The sequence below is a fragment of the Mixophyes fleayi genome, chromosome 4, assembly GCF_038048845.1.
Source record: "Mixophyes fleayi isolate aMixFle1 chromosome 4, aMixFle1.hap1, whole genome shotgun sequence".
Lineage (NCBI taxonomy): Eukaryota > Metazoa > Chordata > Amphibia > Anura > Limnodynastidae > Mixophyes > Mixophyes fleayi.
Window position 1 is genome coordinate 60,435,841 of NC_134405.1, and position 27,821 is coordinate 60,463,661.

The following is a 27,821-nucleotide window of genomic DNA, read 5'->3' on the forward strand; positions in this document are numbered from 1 at the left end:
TTCTGGAGTAGATCCTGCCTCCAGACAGGGGTTTACGTCTAATCCGCAGACCGTAAGACTGGATTCCAGCTTCACTGAGGGAATGCCGAGGGACTTAGCAAACTCCATGTCAAGAAAATTCCCCACAGCACCATTATCCAGAAATCCTGAAACAGAAAATAAATTATCCCCATAGGCAATACGAGCAGGAATCAGGATCAAATATTTAGAAGAAACCATTTGGAGACCTAGGCACACTTCTTCCTCTACACCTAGGCCAGATCTTTTCCCGTCTTGTTAGGGCAGATGCAAAGAAGATGACCCTTGTTTCCACAGTACAGACAGAGCCCCAAGGAACGTCACCTAGATCTTTCTTATGGAAAAAGACAATATTCTCCCAGCTGCATGGGTTCAGATAAGTCATGTGATACAGGGTAAAAGACCGAAGGAGGGCATGACGGTACAGACGTGTTCTTTCCTGCTTTCCTTTCCTTTATTCTGGGGTCAATTTCGATAACCAGCTGCATGAGCGTTTCCAGGGTTGGAGATAAGGGGTACTGGACTAAGGAGTCCATTATCTGCTCCAAGACGCCCAGGCGAAATTGATTCCTCAGTGCAGGGTTGTTCCACTGACTATCAATGGACCAGCACCTAAATTCGGCACAATATTCTTCGGCGGTACAATGCCCTTGTCTAAGTCCCCTTAGGTGCAACTCTACTAAAGCCACCCGGTCAGGGTCATCATAGAGGAGACCGAGGGCGATGAAAAAGGCGTCCATGGACTGCAGTGCAGGGCTGGCTGGGTGGATCACCCTGGAGCAGAGATATGATTATGCCAGCCCTCTGCTGCTCCGAGCCTGAGGAACTGGATTCTGTCCCCAGAGAACCGATCTGGTAAATTCAATTTGGGTTTTATGGCCAGTGCCAGAGTTGCCTGAGAGGCCTTGGCGGCTTCCTCTTGGGTGGACAATCTGAGTGAGAGGTCTTGGACCACCTGTGAAATTATCTGGATCTGCCCAGCAAGGACTTAGGTCGGACTAAGATCCATCACGGGTTCCACCAGTATACATCTTTTTTAGGCCGAGTATAATGTTAGGGCTGATGGCAAGTATTATAAACTTGTAGAACAGATCACAGAGGTCTTCACCTATAGCAGCCACCTTTCCCGTAGAGCTGAACGTGCTCACAGGTAATCGAATGCTCCCAGGTCTTAAGCTCAGAGTAGTACAAGTTTATAACCTTACCGTAGTGCAGGCGAGGGCCAGGTGGTAGAAACAGCAGGCAGCGGTAGTGAGATCCAAGCAGAGGTCAAGGCTGGCAGGAAACAGCGGATCCAGGTAACAAGCAGAGGTCGAGGTCATAAGTAATACAGCAGAGTCCAGGTACCAGGCAGATTCAAGGTCACAGGCAATACAATAGAGTCCAGTAAACGAGCCAAGGTCATACACAGCAGAATCAATCCAAGAAGACAGAGTGGAGAAGCAGAGAAAGGAACAGGTAAGTATGCACGAAGCAGGAACTATAACCGGCACAGAGGTAAAGCCCTCCCTGCCTAATATACGCAGGAGGACCAATCGCAAGCAGGTACGTAAATAATATTCCCCAGCTGAGGATGCAGTGAGAGGGGTACGCACGCGCCCAGCTGGCCAGCTGGTAATGGAGGAGAGTCCCGACAGTCATCATGATGACAGCCGGGATGCGTCTGTGGGGCCGGAGCGAGACGCGACGGTGCCTGAGCCGCCGTGGCTCACAACAACGGTGTTATATACACCCAAAGAGAGAGCTCCATTGCTAATTGTCATTGCTGAAATACAAATACTAGTCCTTGCAGGCTTTTCTTGTGAATTTGCACCAAAAAGTGTACGGTGTTATATACACCCAAAGAGAAGAGATCCATTGCTCCATTGCTGAAATAGAAATACTACTCCTTGCAGGCTTTTCTTCTGAATTTGCACCAAAAAGTGGACGGTGTTATCAAAATGGATTCACAGCAGTACACAGAAGAACAAGAACACCAAGCAACACCTTTTTACCTTGGTCAAGAAAAGTTATCTGCAGAAAAAACTAAAATTGCCAACATGCCATTCTACACATGCAGTGGCAAAGAAAGAATGAGGCCTTCTCCTTTCTCTATGAGTGCGAGATCTGAAATTGTTACTAAGGCATCTTCTTATAAGGTCAGTCGTGACCATGCAAGACCTTGTCATTCGGACTCCAAAAGTGGTGCCCAAATACTTTTACGTGTAAAAGCCGAGCTGGAAGAAAACAATAAGGCAATAGAGGAAAATGTATGTTCTGATTCAGAAATGACACCGATCCCTGAGGAGAGTCCATCAAGGAGTGCTATGTGTAATTGTGACCATTCTGATAGTGTACACATAAAGAAGGCCACTTTCAGCATTTCTGCAGATGTGTGCCTGAACAGCCCGAGTGTAGCCAGTGATACACCAATTGAGGATGCCACTTTGGAATTGCAACCGGATGAGGGGGGTATTTGTGTAGACAGCGAGGGCGCTAATGAGGATGTTGATGAGGATGATTTTGTTTGTGTAAGTCCTGCACCGATGGAAGCAGTTCTGGCACGTGATAAGAAGGCCATTGTCATGCCTGGACATAAGACCAAAAAATCCACTTCTTATGTGTGGAATTATTTTTACCCAAATCCTGCCAACAGTTGTCTAGCCATTTGTAGTGTATGTAAAGCCATAGTCAGTCGAGGGAGGGACCTTAACCATCTAGGAACCTCATCCATGTTACGCCATTTGACGCAAGTTCATGGTAAGGTGTTGGGAAAATCAGAAAGTTATGCTAAAAAAATAACAAGCAGTCCATCATCAGCTAGGACCCTACTGTCACCTACATCCTGACGCCTGCAATCTACACCCATAACACCGTCCTCATCAATATCCTCAGTAGCGATCGGAGTTAGTCCTGCATCCAATTTGCTAAGGCTAGATGACTCCTCCACTATCCTGGATTCCTCAGAAGAATTCTTGAGCATTAGTCCCACTGCTGCTGATACTGGGGGTGAATCTTCATCCCAGAAGCAGACCAAGAAGAGGACTACTAGTGGTTTACAACAATTGACTCTTAAACAATCATTTGCAAGAGAAAGCAAGTATGAAAGCTGTCACCCAGTCACAAAGCGGATCACAGACGCCATGGCGACTATGCTAGTATTAGATCTGCGTCCAATTTCCACTATTAATGCAGCTGGTTTTAGACAGCTACTTGAGGTCTTCTGTCCCCGTTACCAAATTTCATCACATCACCATTTCAGTAGAAAAGCTATTCCTCACCTCTACCAGAAGGTTCATAAAAATGTTAATATTGGGCTGCAAAATGGCATTCTACCCACTGTACACTTAACCACAGATATGTGGACAAGCGGAACTGGGCAAACTAAAGATTATATGACTGTGACAGCCCACTGAGTTGGTGATTCGCCTTCACCAGCAGGAACAGCAGCAGCATGTACCCAAATATGTCACATTTGTCAGAGGCAGGCTACTCTGTGTATCACCGGCTTCACTAAGAGGCATACAGCTGACAATCTGTTACAAAAACTAAGGGATGTCATTTTAACATGGCTTATCCCGCTTGGACTCTCCTCAGGATATGTCATTTCTGATAACGCCACCAATATTGTCAGAGCATTACAGCTGGGTGAATTCCATAACATTCCCTGTTTTGCTCACACAATAAACTTGGTGGTGCAGAGCTTTTTAAAAAATGACAGGGACCTGCAGGAGATGCTGTCTGTGGCCTGTAAAATATCTGGACATTTCCAGCATTCGGCAACAGCATGTAGGAGATTGCAGTAGCTGCAAGAGCAATTTAATTTGCCCTGCCACCAACTGAAGCAAGTGGTGTTAACAAGGTGGAATTCCACCCTGTACATGCTTCTACGGATGGAGGGACAGCAAATAACCATCCACGCTTTCTCCACAAGCCATGACATTGGGAAAGGAGGGGGGGTATATTTTAGTCAAGCGCAGTGGAGAATACTTTCCGTGTTGTGCAAGGTGCTGAAACCATTTGAAGTAGTCACCTGTGAAGTGAGTTCAGACACTTCGAGCTTGAGTCAAGTGATTCCCTTAATTAGACTTTTGAAAAAGCAGCTTGAGAAACTGAAGAAAGGAGATTAAACAACGCAATTACGCTAAGTATGTCGGACTTGTAGATCAAGTACTTTATTCGCTTCGCCAGGATATAAGAGTTATCAAAATCTTGAAATCGGATCACTACATTTTGGCGACTGTGCTTGATCCTTGGTTTAAGAGCTATGTCTCTCTTTGTTTCCAACTGACCCAGATATGATGAGATGCAAGGAGCTCCTGGTGAGCAAGATGACAGCTCAAGTGTTACGTGACAGAACGGCATCTCCTCCTTCAGTTTCTCACTCAACTGCTGGTTTTGTCTACTGTAAAAGAATTGACCAGAATTAGTGACACTTCTGCTGTAACTCCACCTGATCATACTATCAACTATCACCATCCAAAGAATAGTGGAGGATTATTTTAAATTTTTTGGAACTGTATAAAGACAACAGCTTTATTAACAAAGAGCAACGTTGCTTCCAGAAGTAATGTGGATGTCTAAATAGACGTGTATATGTATTACCTTCCACTTTGCTGTTCTTTCATCAAGTGTTTGTAACCTGCACTTTACATCAAAGGTACCTAACTAGATTATGATTTTGTGGGAACTGGGGCTGATTCGAAGCTCACTGATAAACTGGCTTTTTGCTAGGAAGTACAATGGCTCTTTTTAGTGCATTGTCTGGCACCCTGGATTGCTGTGGGTCTGATAAAAGCACGCATCCCGGGGGGTCAGCACTTGTTGCCATGTATTAGCTGTAGAATTACCTCACTTATCCAAGAAACAGGTGGAGCGATTAAATGAACCATAACTGGTTTCATGATCCAAGGACAATTCCATCTTGCCCCACTTTTATTTTCTGCCACTGCTGTGTGCCAATGTGTCCTAGATGTGCTAGGAACTGCCGCGTGTTTGCGTCATTGCTCTGTCGCTTACCATCCAGCCAGGTCGCTGCAGTATTTGTCCGAAACGGTATGAAAATAATAATGTGACCTGTGAGGTGGTCAAAATTGACTGTAAATGACTTGAAATTACTGTTATTGAGGTTAATAATAATGTAGGATCAAAAAAAGAGCAAAATTATGTAATTTTAGCATATTTTAGCAATTTTACTTAAAAAATACAGATCCAAAACCAAAACCAAAACACATGAGGGCGGTTTTGCCAAAACCAAAACCGAAACACAAAGCTAATCCAGATTCAAAACCAAAAGCAACACCACTTCACGGGGGTCAGTGAGCATCTCTAGTAATTACTGTGTGGCACCTAGCAGGGGATTTAGGACACAACATTGATGCCGTCATCTACCACACTTCCACATACAGAGTTATTGAGCAATCTACTGTACTTGCACATGCAGATTTTTAAGCGTTGCACCCACTTCCTCCATCACTTGAGCTTCCAGGACACCAGAGCAGCACATTGACAATGCTGAAACCTGCACTGCTACTATTTGTGCTGCTGGAACACATGGTTTCAGGTGAGTCCTTACACTTACACACATGCAGAATTATTTCTTACATGTACGATGAGGAGGATTACATTGACATAGTTTTGTTGAGCGGTATCAGATTACTCTGAAACTGTTGGAACTATGTTGCACATTTTACTATGTCAAAATATAAGGATAACCATTTGCTGGTTATCAGTCTAAATAGAGTTTTAAAGACTGTATTTCTGACGTCCCTTCATCACAGCATCAGGGCTGGCTGAACACTACATACATTACAGGTCCACTCTGAAAGCAGATTTTCCAGCAGTGGATAATGTTGGATACACTCTCATAGATAGTGTATCAAAGCAACAAAAACAAGCAGGGAGTTACATTTGAAGTACTGACTCTTATGATCTTCTAACTTTAGTTTATAGATAAAAAGGAAGCCACAACATTTGATTCCTCTTTAGATAGTCAACCAGTAAAACTGAGACGAAACCATACAGGGTGCACGGAAAAGCACACAGCTTTGTACGATATATATAAAATAGAGATGCTCACTGACCCCTGTGTTTTGGTTTTGGTTTTGGATATAGATTACCTTTTGTGTTTTGGTTTTGCAAAACCGCCCTTGCGTGTTTTGGTTTTGGTTTTGGTTTTGTTTGGTTTTGTTTTGCAATTTGTTAAAAAAATTACATTTATTTGTGCTAAAATAACATAATTTAGGTATTATTTTGTAGCTACATTATTATTAACCTCACTAACACTAATTTCCAGACATTTTTTATTCAATTTTGACCATCTCCTATGTCACAATATGATTTTCATACACTTGAAAAGAAAAATTGCTGCAGTTCTTGCCAATGATAAGAAAAAGACCATTGTCATGCCTGGGCATAAGACCAAAAATCCACCTCTTAAGTGTGGAACTATTTTTACAGAAATCCTGACAACAGTTGTCTATCCATTTGTAGCGTTTTTAAAGCCACACTCAGTAGAGGTAGGGACTTTAACCATCTGGGATCCTCATCCATGTTTCGTCATTTTTCAGCGAGTTCTTGGAAAACTGTTGGGAAAATCAGAAACTTAGGTTAAGCAAAATAACAACAAGCAGTCCAGCATAATCTACCTCCCTTCTCTCATCTACATCCCAGCACCTGCAATCTCCCCCCCCCCCCACCTTCATAATCAATATCCCCTGAACCAACAATTGCCAGTTAAACAATCCTTTGCAAGAGGAAGCAAGAATGAAACCTGTCACCCAGTCGCAAAGCGGATCACAGACGCCCTGGGTGCTATGCTAGTGTTAGATCTGCGTCCAATGTCCACTATTAATACAGTTGGTTTAAGACATTTAATTGAGGTGTTCTGTCCCTGTTAGCAAATGTCATCACTATACTATTTTACTGGAAAAGCTAATTCTCTCCTGTACCGGAAAGTTCCTAAAAATTTAATTATTGGGCGACAAAATGGCATTCTACCCACTGTACACTTAACCACAGATATGTGGACAAGCGGAACTTGGCAAACTAAAGATTATATGACTGTGAAAGCCCACTGGATTGGTCATTCGCCTTCCCCAGCATGGACAGCAGCAGCATGTACCCAGGTACGTCACATTTTCGAGAAGTAGGCTACTCTGTGTATCAGCGGCTTCAGTAAGAGGCATACAGCTGACAATCTGTTCCAAAAACTAAGGGATGTCATTGAAAGATGGCTAATCCTGCTTGGACTCTCCTGAGGATATGTCATTTCTGATTACGACCCCAATATTGGTCAAGCATTACAGCAGGGTTGAATTCCATCACATTTCCTGTTTTGCACACACTATCAACTTGGTGTTACAGAACGTTTTGAAAATGAGATGCAGGAGATGCTGTTTGTGTCCAGAAACATTTAGGGTGTCAATTTCTGGTTTCTGCAACAGCATGTAGGAGAATGCAGCAGCTGCAAGAAGACTAGCATTTGAGGGGAATATACTTTAGTCCAGCGAAGTAGTTACCTGTGAAGAAAGTGCAGACACTGTTAGCTTGAGTCAAGTGATTGCCTCCATAATACATTTTGAAAAGGTGCTACAGAAAATTATAGTGTGAAATAAAACAAAGTAAATGTACTAACTATATTTTAATTGTAGATTAAATACTTAATTTTCTTCGCAAGGATCCAAGACTTATCAACATCTTATTTGGACGTCTTCTCCTTCAGTTTCTCTGGCAACTGCTTGTTGTAAAAATAATTGCTTTCCAAGACACCCAGTGGTGATGCAGATGAGTCCGCACAACATTTTGATATTTGCTCTGCTGTAAAAGAATTGCACAAAAATCGTGACAGCTCTGCCCTAAAATCAACTAGTAATTCCATTTGGAAGGCCAATATCGGCAATTACATTATACTACACAGACTTCTATGATGGTGGGATGAATTAGTATTGTTTGAGAAAGATTAGCACTGAACCCTGCCACCTCTCCTGTTTCGGAGTGAGCTATGGTACAATAAAATGTAACTTGCAGATTTAGACCAAGACTGTCAGCTCTATTATTTCTATTTCAGCAATTACAATTAGCAATGGAGCAATGGAGCTCTTCTCTTTGGGTGTTACCTATATAACGCAGCACAATTTGCCTGCAAATTCTACAGACAAGCCTGCTTGTCCTCTTCTTCATCAATGACTCTTAGCAACTGAGCACTCGTCTTTGGGTGTATATTACACCCAAACATTATTAGTGCAAATTAGGAAAAATACAGTTTAATCCCTGATAGGCCCTCCACCATCCTTTGCATGTTAATAGTAGGATTGGTTGGAGTTATGGTGAAGGTCACACATTTTTTTGACAAATCCTTCAAACCAGCCCAGATGTCAAACTATTGTGGTCTGCCACCTGCGTCATCCCTGCTTGTGTTTAGAAAGTGCAAATTGGTGCCAGAACCTCACGTGCCAGAACTGCTGCCTCTGGTGCAGGACTTACACAATCAACCGCATCATCATATGCGCCCTCGTCGGATACCCAAATCTCCCCCACATCCTCTACTAAAGACAAAGTGTCATCATCACTTGGTGTATCACCGGCTACACTCGGGCTGTTCAGGCACACATCATCAGAACTGCTGAAAGGGCCCCTCTTTATAGGTACACTAACAGAATGCTCACGATTAGACATGCCACTGTTGGATGGACTCTCCACAGGGATTGGTGTTATTTGTGATTCAGAGCAAACATTATCCTCTAATGCCTTACTGTTACCTTGCAGCTTGGCTTTGACGCGTAACAGTAGTTGTGCACCACTTGTAGGCTCTGTAACATTTTTTGATCTGCCACTAATAGACAAAGGTGAAGGCCTCATTCTCTCTTTGCCACTGCGTGTATAGAACGGCATGTTGGCAATTTTTTTTTTATCGGCACTTAACTTTTCCTCATTTACACTTTTTTTGCGCTTCAACACGGTAATTTTTTTTGGGTGTGTGTTTTTTTGACTGCTTTCAAAAGACTGTGTAGTTTGACATCGCCTTTCACAGATGACGTACTGGGAGCACTACCATCAGGGCTGGTGACAGAACCTGGTTGCTGATTCTGCTCATATGTGGACTGCTTAGAATCCATTATGACCCCAACGCACTTGTGGTGCTACAAATTGTTTTAGATACTGCTGACAAATATGACTTTTGACAGCCACAAAAATTAATGCAAAAGAATGGGGGACACCCCACAAGCACTTGGGGGTGCTAAATATTATATTTTAAGTCTGCTGACAGATAGGACTTTTGACAGCCAGAAATATTAATGCAAAAGAATGGGGGACACCCCAAAAGCACTTGGGAGTGTTAAATATTATATTTTAAGTCTGCTGACAGATAGGACTTTTGACAGCCAGAAATATTAATGCAAAAGAATGGGGGACACCCCAAAAGCACTTGGGAGTGCTAAATATTATTTTTTAAGTCTGCTGACAGATAGGACTTTTGACAGCCAGAAATATTAATGCAAAAGAATGGAGGACACCCCAAAAGCACTTGGGAGTGCTAAATATTATATTTTAAGTCTGCTGACAGATAGGACTTTTGACAGCAAGAAATATTAATGCAAAAGAATGGGGGACACCCCAAAAGCACTTGGGAGTGCTAAATATTATATTTTAAGTCACTGACAGATAGGACTTTTGACAGCCAGGAATATTAATGCAAAAGAATGGGGGACACCCCAAAAGCACTTGGGAGTGCTAAATATTATTTTTTAAGTCTGCTGACAGATAGGACTTTTGACAGCCAGAAATATTAATGTAAAAGAATGGAGGACACCCCAAAAGCACTTGGGAGTGCTAAATATTATATTTTAAGTCACTGACAGATAGGACTTTTGACAGCCAAAAATATTAATGCAAAAGAATGGGGGACACCCCAATTGCACTTGGGAGTGCTAAATATTATATTTTAAGTCTGCTGACAGATAGGACTTTTGACAGCCAGAAATATTAATGCAAAAGAATGGGGGACACCCCAAAAGCACTTGGGAGTGCTAAATATTATATTTTAAGTCTGCTGACAGATAGGACTTTTGACAGCCAGAAATATTAATGCAAAAGAATGGAGGACACCCCAAAAGCACTTGGGAGTGCTAAATATTATATTTTAAGTCACTGACAGATAGGACTTTTGACAGCCAGAAATATTAATGCAAAAGAATGGGGGACACCCCAAATGCACTTGGGAGTGCTAAATATTATATTTTAAGTCTGCTGACAGATAGGACTTTTGACAGCCAGAAATATTAATGCAAAAGAATGGGGGACACCCCAAAGCACTTGTAGTGCCAAATATTGAAAAAAAAAACAACTCCTCTATCCTCCTCTCTTCTCTATCAATTGTAATCAGAATTGTAATCAGAAGTTATTCTCTGTCACTGCTCTAATCAGCCTGTGACTACACCCTGCTCTCTCGCTCTGTCAAATGGCGATGGATTGCTGTGGAGGCGTGTATTTATAATTTTCAAGTATCGCAAGAACCGAGCCTCGAGATCCGACGACGTCGCGATGACGTTCGGCCTCAATTTGGAATCCGAGAGGGCAGGAGAGTACCGAGCCTACTCGGCTCGGTACTCGGATAGGCAAAGTTCGGATGGGTTCGGTTCACGGGGAACCGAGCCCGCCCATCTCTAATATAAAACAACATGACATGTGCAGTAGGAATGGGCATTCTAGATTGAATGTGTATGAATATATAAGAAACTGTTTAATGTTGAGCTGTCAAAAGCCCTTTAATTATGCAGATGATCACATCATGGTCAAAATCATTGCCTATAACATATAGTATGAAGCAAGAAAGGACCATTTGCGCCTAAAAATATACAAAATAAGAATTCTGGCAACTAAAGACAGACCCAGACCTTAATTTTCACCTAAAGAGAAGTTCCAGCCAGCTAGCATCAAGTCAACCCATAATTTGATTTTCTCAATGTATTCTATATTCTACTCAGACTTTCTGCATTATAACATGGTATTATAACATGGCAGGCATCTCTGTTAAAGTGCTGCGATTAGTTGATTGCAATTCATAGAGGCAGAGCATAGAGTTTGCATTTACAGAGGTTTTATACCCTTTATGACAGTAAATTATTAGCTTGCAAATTTCAATTGATAAAAAACTGTATCTTCTTAACTTCTTTCTGTGCTTTTCAGTCATGTATTTATATCACCAGGCAGAGCTAATTATTTTTGTTGCCACCATCTCATATCTATTTATCTTATACCTACCTCAGATTTATCTGTCTCATAGCTCATATGTATATTTATATATGTCTATCCATCTCATATCTTATCACATATGGATATAATATCTACCTCTCTAATATCTATTATTTATTATTTAAATGTAAGATCTTATTAATACAGCACAATTTGTTTTTGTGCTATTAAATAATCTTTGCGAGTTCTATGAACTAAGTACAGACAGACATAGACAGTCGTGTACAGTTCCAGTTTCAAATTAGGAAATTCTGCACAACACTCGAATCCTTTCTAAATGTGATAAAAGTTGGTGACAGATACCAGTTCAATACAATCATGCAGAAGAGTTCACACTCACCAGAGATAGGAAGAATACATGCCCATCTACTCCTATGCACAACTCCTCTGTGTCCCAAAAAACTGTCAGAGCAATGTAAAATACAGAGTTCATAAGCATAGGAAGGAATGCCATATGTGCTGGTTTTCTAGGAATTGTCAACTTTTTCACTGAATACTCCTAATACTTATTTGCAATAATGCAGACTATTTGTTCAAATCAACAGGATAATTGGAGATACTTTCCTATAATTGTTTACTTTAATGAGCAACAAAAATTAAGTATGGGGTTGATTTTATCTCTTAACCAACCTTCAGGTCTGATGAGTGTTTCAGTTCTTTGTTTCTAAATGATAGAAGCTCTTTACACATTTTGCAAACTGTTGCGTAATAGCCCCTCACATATGATTGTATGCACATGTTCAGAAACAAACTATGTGACTCAGAGTCAGATTAAACCCCAAATGGCGCTGGGCAAAAAGCTAATTTGCCCTTTCTCCCCTCTAATTTCCATCTATGCCAAAATACCTTTTTCCATGGCATTCCTTGGCACCTTTCCACCATACCACTCTTTTACAGTATTTACTCTATATATGCCCCCAATATTATTTGGCAGCATGAAGCAGGACATACCTCCCAACTGTCCCTGCAATGGGGACAAAGTCCTGACACCACGGGACAGTATCTCAAAATCAGGATTGCACCTCCAGATTTGGACAGTTGGCAGATTGTACTCCTCCTTTCTACCTGTTCTTGCAGCTTTCACTCTCTGTAGCATTGGTTTCTGAAGCTCTGTTGCTGTTTGGCCAGATTCTGAATTTTGGGACACTGTTTGGAAAACAGATAAGTGCTATTTACCTCCTGGAAAGCCAAGCAATGAGTTAACACTCTAGGCCTCCTCCCCCCAACCTGTCCCAACATTAACTGAAAATTAGCAGCATTTAATAATTATGCTTCATTCCACCCAAGGAGTCCCAAAATCATATTTCATAAATAGACTAATTATATTAAATTAATAGCATTTATATTTAATATGATTATTTTCCCCCAGCCAACCCAAATTTCAAATTAATAGCATTCAAATTGAATAAATAGGCCTATTTCCCCCAATAAGCCCTAATATTAAACATATAGCCTCCACATTTAATAGAGGATCCACAATACATTAATAGCCCCATCAACTCAACATTAAATTAATAACCCTCCTCTGTGGGGGTGACACTTCACATGTTTGGGCTCTGACACCTTCTTGCTAGTGTTCTCTCTGCCCTTTAAATGTACACATTGCTGCTTCCAGCAGATTGTCTCCTTCACTCAATAAGATGCTATGTCTCGCAGTTACACTGTTATATTGAGATAATTCAGTATATTCCCCTTGACTGAGCTATCCCCACATTCTCCTACACAACATTAATACCCCTGGCAAGCACATAACATTAATAACATTAATACCCCACACAACACAGTAATAATACCTCCACACCATCCCCGCTATAACATTAATACACATGCAAACAGGCACTCACATAACATTAATTCCACCCGACTTCATATTAATCCCCCACCCCAAGACACTTATCAATCATTGAATGATGTGGGAGGTAGACTCCTATGTCTGCTTCCCATGCGGTCTCTGCACAAGCCACACGTGAAGAGCGGAGGAAAGGCTCTCTGTGGTCACGTGCATGTGTCAGACCAGTGCATGCTCTAAAATCGGTCCCCACAAAGCTCTTCTGACTGCAGAACGGGCACCTTGAGAGGATGCCCGGGCATTGATGGGCCACCCTCCCTAGTGGGCCATGTAGCAGCTGCTCAACCTGCAGCGGCGGAAGTTCTGAAACTACATGGTTACTACATGGTTACTTCACATTTTGGTGGGATTTTTACATACTAATATACATTTTGTAATTATATATTAAAATTACTATACCCTAATATTGTGGTCTTATTTTTAAGAATTTGGTCATCTCAATCTAAGGTTGTTAGAACATGTAATAATAATAGACCAGTCATTTGGGATAGCCCCGAGCAGACCTTGAGTTTATATAGTAGCAGTGGCTTCATTTTCAAAGTCAACAGGAAGTCGCACTGTCAGACAAGGACTATTTGCAAGTATCTGTATTTTGTTTTGCCAGCTTGGAGTGGAGTTAGATTGCTGAATGCTGAGTAAGATCTAAAGGTGGAAGGATTTTATTTTATTTATGCTACAGTCCAACTGTGTGCCTGGCTTACATGCGGTACGTTGTAGCATGGCCAATTTACAATAGAGTGTCACACATTTACACAGACTCACAGTATACAAAGAGTAAAGCTTGGTAATCATTTTAATCTGTTATCATTCTGAGATGGTGATAACAGAACAGATATGGCAGCAATGCAACAATACTGTTGCAACTTGTTAAAAAGAAAAGATATGCGCAAACCTTCGCTGTGTTAGATCATGTAACCCATTGATGTATAGGGTGGAATAAAAATAACAGGCTCGTCAAACGGGGAAAATTCCTGTTTCTCACTGACAATTGGTCTTTCACCCCTTGATAAATCAGCCCACAGACAATGACTATGACCAGGGCCTGATTACGGGTTCAGGATAATACCTCTCACCTTCCATGCCAGGCTAATATGCTGCAGGTAAAGCAAATTTGTCCTTAACTTAAAATCCAGCTTCCTTCATCCACCAATATTTATGGTCCCGTGTTTTCGAAACTGCGCTCCGGTGGCTCAGTGGTTATCACTCTATAAATAATCTATAATAAATAAATACAACACTGAAGAGGCACACACACGTCTGCAAACATCGATCCTGCTACCACTTTACAACCACCACTTTCACTTCATTCATTGAACTTTTCCATTTTTGCTTGGTTAAGCATCATTAATGGTTTAAACTAAGCATCAGAATGGGGGGACACTGGGACTGTCTTTTTTATAGGAGGCGCTTTTGTGCATTTGGAGTTTCGTTTCCATGGACCAAGTGTGTCTAGAAATGTATTTCTCTATTTAAGTGCAACTGAAAGGTACAAAATGTGCCCTATCAAAAGTATTCAATGAGACCCAATATCTGCCAGCTCAGAGCTGGTACATAGATCGAGTCCTTTTGTAGAGATAGACTGTGCCCCTCTGCACAGCCAGGAACACACCAAGAAATGCACCCTCTGAACCACGTTTTCTCATTTCAGCAATCTCACTCCGCAAAATTAAGGATTGCTCCACAAAACTCACGCACTGACGCACCATCCCCATCTCTGCAAGGAAAGCCCTTATTCCTCCCAACTCCTATCAGCCAGTGCAAACTTCTTCACAGGGCCGCCGAGTTCCACAGCGGGGCCTTATTTAGGTGTAGCTGCCTCTGGCACGCCCCCCACTTCCATGCGAAGATTTGACAAAAGCCAATGCTGCGTACGCTACCTTGAGGGGTTTGAAACCGCAGACCGTCCCCTGGGCTGTGCACACAGCTCGGACAAAACCAGCCTAGAAGCTCTGTTTGACTGCAGTCACTTTCCCCCTCTCAGAATCACACAGATAGGGTCATGAGTGGGTGACTGGGTCTGATGACCCATCTGCCTACCATCACTGCAACCGCTGGGCACCCAAGGGAGGCCCTGGCCCAGGTACATTGTACCCGCACCATTTGTTTGGTGTCTGTGGTTGCCCTGCACGACCAAAGAGGAGTTTGTGCTGCATCTCAGCAAATTAACACTATAAATGAGGCCCAGTGTGTGAATACGTTGTTGATTTTAAGTAGAGATGGTCACTGATCCCCGTTTTTTGGTTTTGGATCTGGATTACCTTCGTGTTTTGGTTTTGGCAAAACTGCCCTTGCGTGTTTTGGTTTAGGCTTTGGTTTTGTTTTGTTTTGTTTTGCTATTTTTGTAAAAAATATAATTTTTTTGGTCTAAAATAACCTAATTTAGTGCTCCACCAGTTTCTTGGATAAGTGAGGTAATTCTAAAGATAATAAATTATGAAAAAAACAGTTTAATCCCTGGTAGGCCGTCCTTAATTCTGCACACAAACCTGATTGTCTTCCTCTCCATCTAAGAATATTGTCAATGCAGCCATCGTCTTTCGGTGTATATTACACCCTACACTTGTAGTCAGGGCCGGACTGGCCATCTGGCACTTCTGGCAAATGCCAGAAGGGCCGATGGCTATATGGGCCGGCCCGACTCCCTCTGTCTTCTTGGTGGCTGGTTCCAGGAACCAGTCACCTCTGCTGCGCGCTCCCCAGCTCCCTCCCCCGTTATGCTGTGCAGCCAGTTACACTGGTGAGTTTACTTTTTTTTTAATTTGTTTTTTCTTTTACTGAAGAGGGGGGGTGCCGCGATTTTCGGGGGGGTGCCCGCGATTTTAGGGGGGGTCACGGGGTGCCGCGATTTTAGGGGGGGTCGCGGGGGTGCCGCAATTTTCGGGGGGGTCGCGGGGGTGCCGCGATTTTCGGGGGGGGGTCCGCGATTTTCTGGGGGGGGGTCGCGGGGGTGAGAGCCCGGGGTGCTGGGAAAGGGGGTGAGAGCGCCGAAGGGGGTGCTGGGAGAGGGGGTGAGAGCGCCGAAGGGGGTGCTGGGAGAGGGGGTGAGAGAGCCGAAGGGGGTGCAGGGAGAGGGGGTGAGAGCCAGGGCATGCTGGGAGAGGGGGTGAGAGCCAGGGCATGCTGGGAGAGGGGGTGAGAGAACCGAAGGGGGTGCTGGGAGAGGGGGTGAGAGAGCCGTAGGGGGTGCTGGGAGAGGGGGTGAGAGAGCCGAAGGGGGTGCTGGGAGAGGGGGTGAGAGCCAGGGCATGCTGGGAGAGGGGGTGAGAGAGCCGAAGGGGGTGCTGGGAAAGGAGGTGAAAGCTGAAGGGGGTGCTGGGAAAGGGGGAGAGAGAGCTGAAGGAGGTTCTGGGAAAGGGGGAGAGAGAGCTGAAGGGGGTGCTGGGAGAGGGGGTAAGAGAGCTGAAGGGGGTGCTGGGAGAGGGGGTGAGAGAGCTGAAGGGGGTGCTGGGAGAGGGGGTGAGAGAGCTGAAGGGGGTGCTGGGAGAGGGGTGAGAGAGCTGAAGGGGGTGCTGGGAGAGGGGGTGAGAGAGCCAAAGGGGGTGCTGGGAAAGGGGGCGAGAGAGCCGAAGGGGGTGAGAGAGCCAAAGGGGAAGAGGTGCTGTGAGAGGGGTGAGAGAGCCAGGGGTTGCTAGGAGAAGGGGTGAGAGAGCCAGGGGGTGCTGGGAGAGGGGGTGAGAGCCAGGGGGTGCTGGGAGAGGGGGTGAGAGCCAGGGGGTGCTGGGAGAGGGGGTGAGAGAGCCGAAGGGGGTGCTGGGAAAGGGGGTGAGAGAGCCAAAGGGGAAGGGGTGCTGGGAGAGGGGGTGAGAGAGCCAGGGGGTGCTGGGAGAGGGGGTGAGAGAGCCAGGGGGTGCTGGGAGAGTGGGTGAGAGAGCCAAAGGGGAAGGGGGTTCTGGGAGAGGGGGTGAGAGAGCCAGGGGGTGCTGGGAGAGGGGGTGAGAGAGCCAAAGGGGAAGGGGATTCTGGGAGAGGGGGTGAGAGAGCCAAAGGGGAAGAGGGTGCTGGGAGAGGGGGTGAGAGAGCCAAAGGGGAAGGGGGTGCTGGGAGAGGGGGTGAGAGAGCCAAAGGGGAAGGGGGTTCTGGGAGAGGGGGTGAGAGAGCCAGGGTGGTAGGGAGTGCAGGAAGAGGAGTGAGAGAGCCGGGGGGTAGAGGGTGCAGGAAGACGTGTGAGAGAGCCAGGGGAGTAGGTGGTACAGGAAGATGTGTGAGAGACAGCGGAGAAGGTGGTGCAGGGGGTTAAGGAGAAGATGGTGCAGGGGCATAGGTAAAAGAAAGTGTAAAGGGAGAGACATCTTAAGAATGCGAATGTCAGGGATGCAGCCATCATAAAACACAAGTAGTAATGAAGAATGGAAATGCACAGAGGGGACAAGTGTTAAAAAAAATAAAAAATCAAGCCTTCATACTCCATTCACTTATATTTTCTATACCCCCACTCCTAAATTTCTGCTTCGACCACTGCCCTCTATTCCTGCTCCCCACTGCCTGTGTGAGCTGACAGCTGCTGATCCCTCCTCGCCCAGCGTGCCCAGTAGGAGAACAGAACACAGGATGCCATAATCAGGTAAGTTCATATATTTTCTCGTGTGGAATATGTTTTTAACCATCCTTTCTTGAACTGGGAACACTACAGCGTATCCAATAATGTTTAACACTATGTATTGCTCATTATTGCGCTGTAATGTTTTTTGCATATTTATCTGTACAGAGATTTTTAATTAAGAGGAAAAAACATTGCTTGTCATAAATTTTATCTGTAATTATGTCAATATATCTATTTTTGTTTGCATAGTAAATGATGTATTAAGCTGCTCTTGGGACTCACACTCAGAATCTGATATGCTGTACCAATTTTTATTTGTGAATGAGTTTTTGTCTGAGCTTTACTAATGATTTGGGGCACTACTATGGCATAATGTTATTTGGGGTCACTATTGTGGCATAATATGATTTGGAGGCACTGTTGTGACATAATATGATTTGTGGGCACTACTGTATGGTATATGTTTTGGGGGCACTACTATGCCATAATATGATTTGTGGGCACTTCTGCATGACCAAATATGAATTGAGGGTAATACTATGTGACATAATATGACCTTGGGGCACTACGATGTGGCATAATATGAACTGGGCACACTACGGTGTGGCATCATATGAACTTCTGCCAAAGGCAAGTTTTTCATTGTTGAATATGATGGAAGCCCAAAGAAGTTGCTGTATCAGGGCCCAAAATTCCTCTTGTCAGCCCTGCCTGTGAGTCAAGGGGGTAGACGTCTCCAGGTAAATAATCTAAATGTTTCCTATCTAATCAAACTGATGGATCATGATGGGTCACATCCAATTATTTCTCACCCACCTCCTCTATCCCCCTTAATTTATATACTGTGTTATTTAAAATGAATAGAAAAGACGCATATCCAATTACTGTAGTAAAACAAAAATATTTTTCTCTGATATTTTGCTGTAGATGGAAATACTTTTAATGCGGCCGTGTGAGTTCAACTGATCATTCAATAGTTAGGTTTTTTTTAGATATATGTTAGTTTTATTTCATGTGGAATGATTCATGAAAATTCTGCCATTACTATTTCATTGAGGGAAAAGGGTACCTGTTACCTATATGTGTGTGTAAGTACTCTGTTCGTAGTTGCTATTTTGTGGGAGATTTGAAAAAAGCAAAACATTGTTTCCTACAGTGGCGTCTGTATAATTGGTGGTATTGCTGTAGTATGGGGTGGCGTGCTGGTGGCAATGTTGTAGTGTGTTTGGTGCTTAGTATTGCTAATAAGTAGGAGAGGGTATTGCTATAATGTGGGGGGTGACGCTGGACGCTGTAATGTGGGGGGTGATGCCGGTTGCTGTAATGTGGGGGGTGATGCTGGACGCTGTAATGTGGGGGGTGATGCTGGACTCTGTAATGTGGGGGGTGATGCTGGACGCTGTAATGTGGGGAGTGATGCTGGACGCTGTAATGTGGGGGGTGATGCTGGACGCTGTAATGTGGGGAGTGATGCTGTAATGTGGGGGGTGATGCCGGTTGCTATAATGTGGGGGTGATTGATGTAGTATGAGTGTGTGTGGGGGGTTATTTATTGCTGTAATTTGGGTACTAATAATGTATTGTAATTGTATTTATTGATGTAATTGGGGTGCTAATAATGTAATGTTGAGGGTCATTAGGAGAAATAAATACCCCCTCCCCCCCCCCCACACACACTCATACTACATCATGTTGTACTGCGCCAGCATCAGTGTGCAACAATATAGTGCATGGAGCCCACGTGGGCCTGTGTGCTTTAAATGCCAGGGCTGATTTTTAGTCCCAGTCCGGCCCTGCTTGTAGTTAAATAGAAAAAAAATCAGCCTGCATTGACTGTACGTGAAATAGAAATGGACAAAGGCAGTTTGGTATCTGTCTGCATCAGACTCCCTCTCCACTACTAGTAAAATAAAAAAAATTCAGTCGTTATAGACTGTAGAATAAAAATAGAAATGGACAAAGGCAGTTTGGTGTCTGTCTGTGTATGACACCCTACCCTTATCGTGAAATTGACAAAACAGCAGCCTTTCAAGACTGTACGTGATATAGAAATGCCCCAAGTCCCTTTCCTATTTGGGGGTAGATTGCACCCTACACTTATACTTATACTTATTTTTTTTTGGTGTGTTTTTTTGCCTGATTTAAAAAGACTATGTACTTTTACATAGGCTTTACCAGATGACATACTGGGAACACTACCATGAGGACTGGTGCCAGCACCAGCTTGCTGATCCTGCTCATATGTGGACTGCTTTGAATCCATTTAAATGAGCCCAAAACACTTGTAGTGTAAAATATTAAATAGATAGTGCTGCTAGATACGACTTTCAACACCAGAAAAAATGTGGTTTCACACTGGGGAATATGAGACACCCCAAAGCACTAGTAGTGCAAAATATTCAATAGATAGTGCTGCTAGATATGACTTCTTGCAGCAAGAAAAATTATTCTTTCACACTGGGGAATATGGGACACCCCAAAGCACTTGTAGTGCAAAATATTCAATAGATAGTGCTGCTAGATATGACTTTTTGCAGCCAGAAAAATTATTGTTTCACACTGGGGAATATGAGACACCCCAAAGCACTTGTAGTGCAAAATATTCAAAAAATGCCTCCTCTATACTCCTCTCTTCCTGCTCTAACAATTGCTAATAGAATTGCAAGCAGAATTTTAATAATAATTGAAAGAATAAGGTATACAATAATTGCTCTGTCCCTGCTCTAATACAGCCTGTGACTTAACCCTGCTCTCTCGCTCTGTCAAATGGTGATGGATTGCTGTGGAGACTGGTATTTATTCATTTCAAATATCGTGAGAACCGAGCCCTGAGATCCGACGACGTCACAATGACGTTCTGCCTCAATTTCGAATCCGAATGGGCGAGAGAATACCGAGCCTGATCGGCTCGGTACTCGGATAGGCAAAGTTCGGATTGGTTCGGATCTCGGGGAACCGAGCCCGCCCATCTCTAATTTTAAGCACTATCAGACTAACACTTAGGCGCTGCTACTAACGCAGTAACATGCACTACTGTACTATGATGTGCCTGGCAGGCACTTCTTGTACTGAATGACCCTTGCTGCTGTTTCCCAGGCTAGTAACAAATGCAACGTCAGCCCGATGTAAACAATATGTAGGAAAGCAGAACAGAAGAGGTTAGCTTTTATTTTCTGACGTGATCTAAGTTATTACTAGTCGTTAGTACTGGTATCCTTTGTACTCACTATGGACAGGTCTGGCTATGGTCTGATGTTACTATCTGCCAACAAATGGCACTGGCCATCAATGTCTCCTCTATATTCTTATTGCATGGATGACTTGTGCGCAAAGTACTGATAAAGTGTTGCACTTAGGACACAATCTGATACATTGCACAATAAACATAACATAATTGTAAAGTAGCAAGTATTTCTTTGTCAGAAAGTATATCACCGCCCCAACCAACACACACACACACACATACACACACACACACACACACACACACACACACACACACACACACACACACACACACACACACACACTCTCTCTCTCTCTCTCTCTCTCTCTCTCTCTCTCTCTCTCTCTCTCTTTCTCTCTCTCTTTCTCTCTCTCCTCTCTCCTCAAAATTCTTTCAGTGTCTCCCCATCACTAGTGTTAGTGGGAAACAGCTGTGATCCAACCATGGCACACAGAAGGACACAGCATTCTCCTTCCTTATAGGCTCTGAGGTGAACAGATGTACTTATAGATAACGACCATCGGCCAAGGAGATTTGCAGTGCTTGGATAAAATGTAGCAGCATGCAATTATAATACAAAAATAATGCTGTGCAGCGTAAAGGGGACGTGATACAGTTGTAGTATGGGCGGTTCTCATCGCCAGTGAGAGTTAACTCTGCTGTCCTCAGTGAGATTCCCTCTTTTTTAATTTTTAAAGGAAACTTTTAAATCCTACAAAATGTGAACTTTATCTTATGTTTTGTTTCAATTTCTTGTTAGTTTTCCATTCAAAGCAATCCTGGCCTTATGGCAACACTTATCAGGATGCAGCCATGTCACATGTTAAAAAATGCATTACACTTTAATATGTATTTGAAAACTATGGGCCTGATTCATTAAGGAAAGTACTCATTTTTTTTTAACTTAAGTTGTTTCCTGGACAAAACCATGTTACAATGCAAGGGGTGCATATTAGTTTATTATTTTGCACATAAGGAAAATACTGTTTTTTTTTTCCTAGATCAACTTTAAATTTCAGTGTACAAAAAAGCTATCAAGTATTTTTGTGCTACAAGAAGAAACAGCCAGTATTTTCCTTATGTGCAAAATAAAAAACTAATTTACACCCCTTGCATTGCAAAATGGTTTTGTCCAAAAAACTTAAGTAAGAAAACTTACTCAATTTCTTGCTTAACTTTCCTTAATGAATCAGGCCCTATATTATTTTCTTGTGTTCAGTGATGCATACTAATATATAGGTAAAAGCTATTATGAAGCTGCACACAGGATAATAACTGACATAGTTGTCATATCTGATAATGAAAGGACACATTTGCTGGAGCCTTATATAGTCTATCACAACCACACATATAGTACTGTTCAAGAATGATGAGGTCACTTTACTGCTTCATTTTCTAATCCAGTAAATGGTCATTTATCTTGTAGCAGTTAATGGGATACCTGCAGGACAGAAATATGAGGTGGTCTTCCCTCGAAAACTTCATGTGCAACACAAGAGAGACACACAGGTACTGTACTAATGGCAGCTGGAATGCACAAAAATGACGATGAGAATACCGGGATTGTTATTTGCACAGAAAGAGAATTGATCTCAGCAGAGAGGAAAAGAGATTAAAGAGAAAAACTCTTCAAAGAGTGTGATATATAAGAAGCAAAAAAACCGAGCTGTCATATGATAGCTTTTACACACTCTGTAGCTGGCGTTACGCCACTGCGCACATTTGGTGGCAAGATGGCGTCCTTTGGTAGATAAAAATGTTCTGCTCTGGAGAGTGGATTGTTATAGTAGCCCTCAGCTGCTCTTAAATTGATAAAATTAGATTTATTTCCTCACAGGGCCAAACTGCAAGACGTCTGCTGAGGCTGTGGACATTTACTGACACCTCAAAATGTACTGATTTAATATATGCAATGGACAGCTAATTCTAAGTGCATACCATACAGAATGTAGACATACAGTATGAGGCAGCAGTTATTTAGTGTCAGTAATCATTAACGCAGACAGCATGGGAGACTGATTTATACTATCTTTGCTGTCCAAGATGTTGGCACCATTTAGGTCATTGACCACTGCATTTAGAAGCAATATTTGCACTGGACACCAGCGACCAATCAGCAATTAGCTTTCATCGCCCCAGTGCAAGTTAGACAAGTAAAACAAATGACTGGTTGTTATGGCTCAGTGCAAAATCATAAATGAAATATTGGTAAATGAGCACGTCAGTTTAATAATTGCCTTTATACATTACTGCAGTCAGAACATGCAGTACATAGGGAGGAAGTGGTAATAGATCAAATGAATAAGGATGGAGGGTCAAATCTGCAAGTAGGCAGTACATGGACATGACATGTTTGCTTTATTTTTAACCCTGCTCACATGGACCATTAACCACAATGTACCACAAAAATTCTCATGACCAATGTGTTACTCATTGGGATGTGACAAGTGAGTTGCAATTGCACTATAGGCTTATATAGTGTCACATGGTTCAACAGTGAATTCCGGTGTAAATGTATATGCCACAAGGTTTATTATGTATTACATAAATCCAGATTTTGCACAGAATGAGATATCTATCTCTATTACAGCAGATTTTCCCTCATACAACTCATAACACATTTTCCTCAAATGCTAGTAGGATGATTTGCAAATATGTTCTCCTATTTCTGCTGCCTTGGGGCTGAAAACCAAGGCAGCTTCTCTGTATCACTAAGGACTATTTTCCGCGGAAGACAACAACATTGTTCTGACAGTCACAGCTCTTATTGTAGTGAATAGTGAAGGGAGATGGGAGAGCCCAAACTACTGTCCTTTTAGAACACTACAAGAAGACTATATAAAATAAAAAAAAATAAAAAAAATGCGTGGGCTTATGTCTCTCCAACATGGTTAATCCTCAGCAGGATAATGAATAACAACTTATGGGTATGTCACAAACATTTCTGTTCAGGGTATGTATTTTCAGAGATTGGGTATTACAACATTAATAGCACACAACATGATCCTCCTTAAGTTCCGCTTTCCAGATCCTTTCTTACCACTTTGTATGTGAATGTGTCTCCTATCTCCCCAGGGAAGGCATCCAGACCTGGTGCAGTATGGGCTAGAGCTGAACGGTAAACCCTTGGTCCTTCACCTGGAAAAGACTGAGTAAGTCTCCAATATCCCACTCTTACCTGGGGGGTTCCTACAATGGGGCAACTAAGGGTAATAAAGGGAATTCATTTAAAAGACATTTCTGATGCAAAAACCTAAACTAATGTTATTTACCTAATTGGTATATATAATAATCATATACATATGTTTATGGTAATTTTGTATAGGGGATAGAAAGGGGAATAAAATGCAATTTCTTAAATGTTAGCAAATGATTTGCTTTTTTTTTGTATGAATGTACTGACTGATTATAATGGGAATAATCACATTGTTGAAAGAGGCACCATTTAAAAGCTGATAAAAATAGCAAATCACATTTGGCAGTATGTGCTTTAGGGTGCAGTGGCTTCTAATGGCCTGTAGGGGTCACATGTATATTTTCTGTGTAGTGTCGGCAGATTCATACTGTTCCGACAGACCCATTACTGTGTAGTTCTCTCTTATATGATCCCGCTTTCCCCTCAGAGACCTGATAGGTGAGGATTACACCGAGACGCATTACCTAGAAGACGGCACTCCAGTAACAACCAGCCCGCAGGAGCAGGTATATGTGGTGTCTTGTCTCTTTGTGGGGTATAATGCTGCTGCTGCATCTGTCATTTATAACCATTCCCTTAAAGTTTAGACATTTTTACACCATCGTGTGACAAATAACAAACCCCAGAGGGTTCAGTTTCTACACAAAGGCAGAAACTGGCAATGCGGAATCTATATATGAATAGCAGCGTTGTCAGGTATAACTACACCAGGAATGACTTCCGCCCTGGGGGCCCGTAGCATGTAATAAACATCCAGACACCAATACTTCCCAGAGTGTTTGGAACATAGGGACTAATTGTATATATTTGTCACTTGCAGGATCATTGTTATTACCAAGGCCATGTGAAGAATGATAACAGCTCGCAGGTCAGCCTCAGTGCATGCCATGGATTAAGGTGAGACATTCTGAGAAACATCCATGTAATGTAGCTGATAAAATGGGCCTAAGCTTATTATATGCAGCACATGAGACGTGGTCTATTTAGTAGGGACATGGTTAAAACTCCAACATAAAGCTTACGAACTTACTGGAAAAACACCTGATAATTATAAGACTTATCATCATCATCATTTATTTATATAGCGCCACTAATTCCACAGCACTATACAGAGAACTCACTCACATCAGTCCCTGCCCCATTGGGACTTACAGTCTAAATTCCCTAACACACACACACACAGACAGACTAGGGTCAATTTATTAGCAGCCAATTAACCTTTCAGTATGCTTAAAATCATCTGTTAAAACCTCAGAAAAGCACTATCCCTGCCATTTGACAGAGGTTGTAAATTGACCTTCTGCAGCAACATCTGTGACCATGGAAACAAACGTTGGACTGCAATGACTAGGCTTGAAAACTGCACCTGAAAAGTGTGTTCGGCACCGCATTAATGATTGTAATCACTATTTTGAATAATAATTTGAAAAATGATAAAAGCATACTGATAGTCTATTCTTGTGTATTCTTTTAGCGGCATGATTTTGACCCAAGAACAAAAATTGTTGATTGAGCCAATAAATTTGACCGAGAGTGGCGCACACGCTGTATACGCGTATCAGGCCCAAGAGACCCCAAAAACCTGTGGTGTGGATAACACAACATTCAATGAGACTATAATGACCAAGACATCTTTCTCAAGCAGTAATGCAGAGGTAAGGTTTGTAATTTGGTGCACTAGACATAATATAAATTAAACTATCCCTTGGTTTTCCTCACATGTATGTGTTTCATATATGGGGCCAGTCTCTATTCCACAACGCTATCCCTATCTTTAGTTGGACTGGATTAAGTGTATGCCATAATTTAGATGGAAGCACACTTTCTGCAGATACTTTTGGATATAGTGGTTGATCTACCGTTCGGAAGCTATTGAATAAACAGTAACTACTTACAATCAGTTAATTGGGGCTGCAGTAATTTCCAACTGTCTGTAAGTTGTATATTTTTCTGGATAGGGAACCTCGCTCTAAATCATGTACTGCCACGGCCTAGCTGCAGCCAACTGAGAAGAATTATAGCAAACCAGTACAGATAATCTAATGTGCGATATAAATTCTATAGTAAACCATCTTTAAATGACAAATAGTGCAATTAGTTACTAGTGATTACAGCATCCACTCCTGTGTAATATCATACTGCAATATTGTTCTTTGCTTCTATCAGAAACAGAAATTCCTGAAGTCGAAGAAATATGTCCAGCTCTATATGGTGGCTGATAATTCCATGGTAAGAACTTATACATTCTATGGTGATACTCTTACACATCTATCATATATGGTATGTAAAATATAGATTATTTACACCGATCAGCGACAACATTAAAACCACTGACAAATGAAGTGAATAACATTGATTACCTTGTTGCAATAGGGCCTGGCAAGGGGTGTGATATATTAGGTAACAAATGAATAGACGGTTCTTGAAGTTGAAGTGTTGGAAGCAGGAAAAATGGGCAAGCGTACGAATCTGAGCGACTTTGACAAGGGCCAATTTGTGATTGCTAGATAGGTGGATCAGAGCATCTCCAAAACAGTAGGTCTTGTGGGGTGTTTCTGTTATGCAGTGGTTAGTAACTACCAAAAGTGGTCCAAGGAAGGACAACTTGTGAACGAGCAACAGGGTCATGGTGTCACGGGCACTAGGAGTCTTTACCCAGGGATCACCAGGTGATAGGCTTACCAGAGCAGTATAGGTGGTAATATGGTACTCTGGTAGCAGGGTGATCACGGAACAGGAAATAGCAGATGATGAGATGCTCAGGAAAGTCTATGACTAGCAGCACTGGCAATATGGAGGTAATAATACACGAGGAACTGTATGGACAAAGGACACGTGAAGGTAGTCAGTGGTCTGCGGTAGCAAGTTGTACCACTGCTATAGTGAGGAGGAATGTCCAACAGAAACGAGGAGGTGATGAGAGTCAGCGGTCTGCGGATAGCAAGTTGTACCGCTGTCTGAGTGAAGGAATGGAATCCAAGTGGAGGTATCCGGGGAGTCAGTGGTCTGCGTTAGCAAGTTGTACCACTGCTATGTGAGAGGATACTGGAACAGGTGAAACTGTAAACAGGAGTCAGTGGTCTGCCACTAGCAAGTTGTACCACTGAATATATATGTGAGGAGGTGCACGGGGAGAGACTGCAACACAATATATACACGGGCACCTTGACTTTGATCCACAGTAATATGCACAATATAAATGTATAAATGACTGAACAACACTGCCAATATAGAAAGTCTCTTGAAGTAATCCGGCATGAGATAACACAGTCAATGATGGCAGTAGAGTCAGCAGATAGTACACTCCAGAGGAGAACCAACACAGTCAATGATGGCAATAGACTCAGCGGATAGTACACTCCAGAGGAGAACCAACACAGTCCAGCAAGGTATGCAATACACAGCACAGTCAATGGGAAGTATGCATACCGTGGTTCAGGAGAAGGCAGTCAGACAGGAGTGCAGAGATACCTGAAGGGCAGGAGGCCAGCAGGATACAAGTCCCTGGATGGGTGAAGCGGGGGTCTATCAGGTGCAGCGCACAGGTAGGTAGACCAGCAGGGAACACAGGAAGGCGTGGAGAGCGGATCAGCAGTAGATGGATGAGTAGCGCTGAGAAGTAACAGCAGCGGGTCTCTGCGGGAACACGGAGGTAACCAATAGCAACCAGCAGGTGCAGTAACGATGGGACACCGGAGCAGAGTTGAACTGGAACAGTTGATCACGGAGAGTAGCGGGTAGCAATAGTGGCAGCAGACTC

The 27,821-nt window shown here is 42.8% G+C and overlaps 1 protein-coding gene across 2 annotated transcripts in view; it reads left to right on the forward strand.

Moving 5' to 3' along the window:
• Window positions 1-5,464: 5,464 nt before the first annotated feature.
• LOC142151490 (zinc metalloproteinase-disintegrin-like VLAIP-B) overlaps window positions 5,465-27,821 on the forward strand; it is a 312,990-nt gene continuing 290,633 nt past the window's right edge. For both annotated transcript variants that reach the window (XM_075207197.1, XM_075207198.1), the window contains exons 1-7: window positions 5,465-5,560; window positions 22,292-22,374; window positions 23,941-24,017; window positions 24,489-24,567; window positions 24,882-24,958; window positions 25,536-25,716; window positions 26,228-26,290. In XM_075207197.1, the coding sequence (XP_075063298.1) occupies window positions 5,509-5,560; window positions 22,292-22,374; window positions 23,941-24,017; window positions 24,489-24,567; window positions 24,882-24,958; window positions 25,536-25,716; window positions 26,228-26,290 (612 nt within the window). In that variant the 5' untranslated portion in view covers window positions 5,465-5,508. The remainder of the gene's footprint in view (window positions 5,561-22,291; window positions 22,375-23,940; window positions 24,018-24,488; window positions 24,568-24,881; window positions 24,959-25,535; window positions 25,717-26,227; window positions 26,291-27,821) is intronic.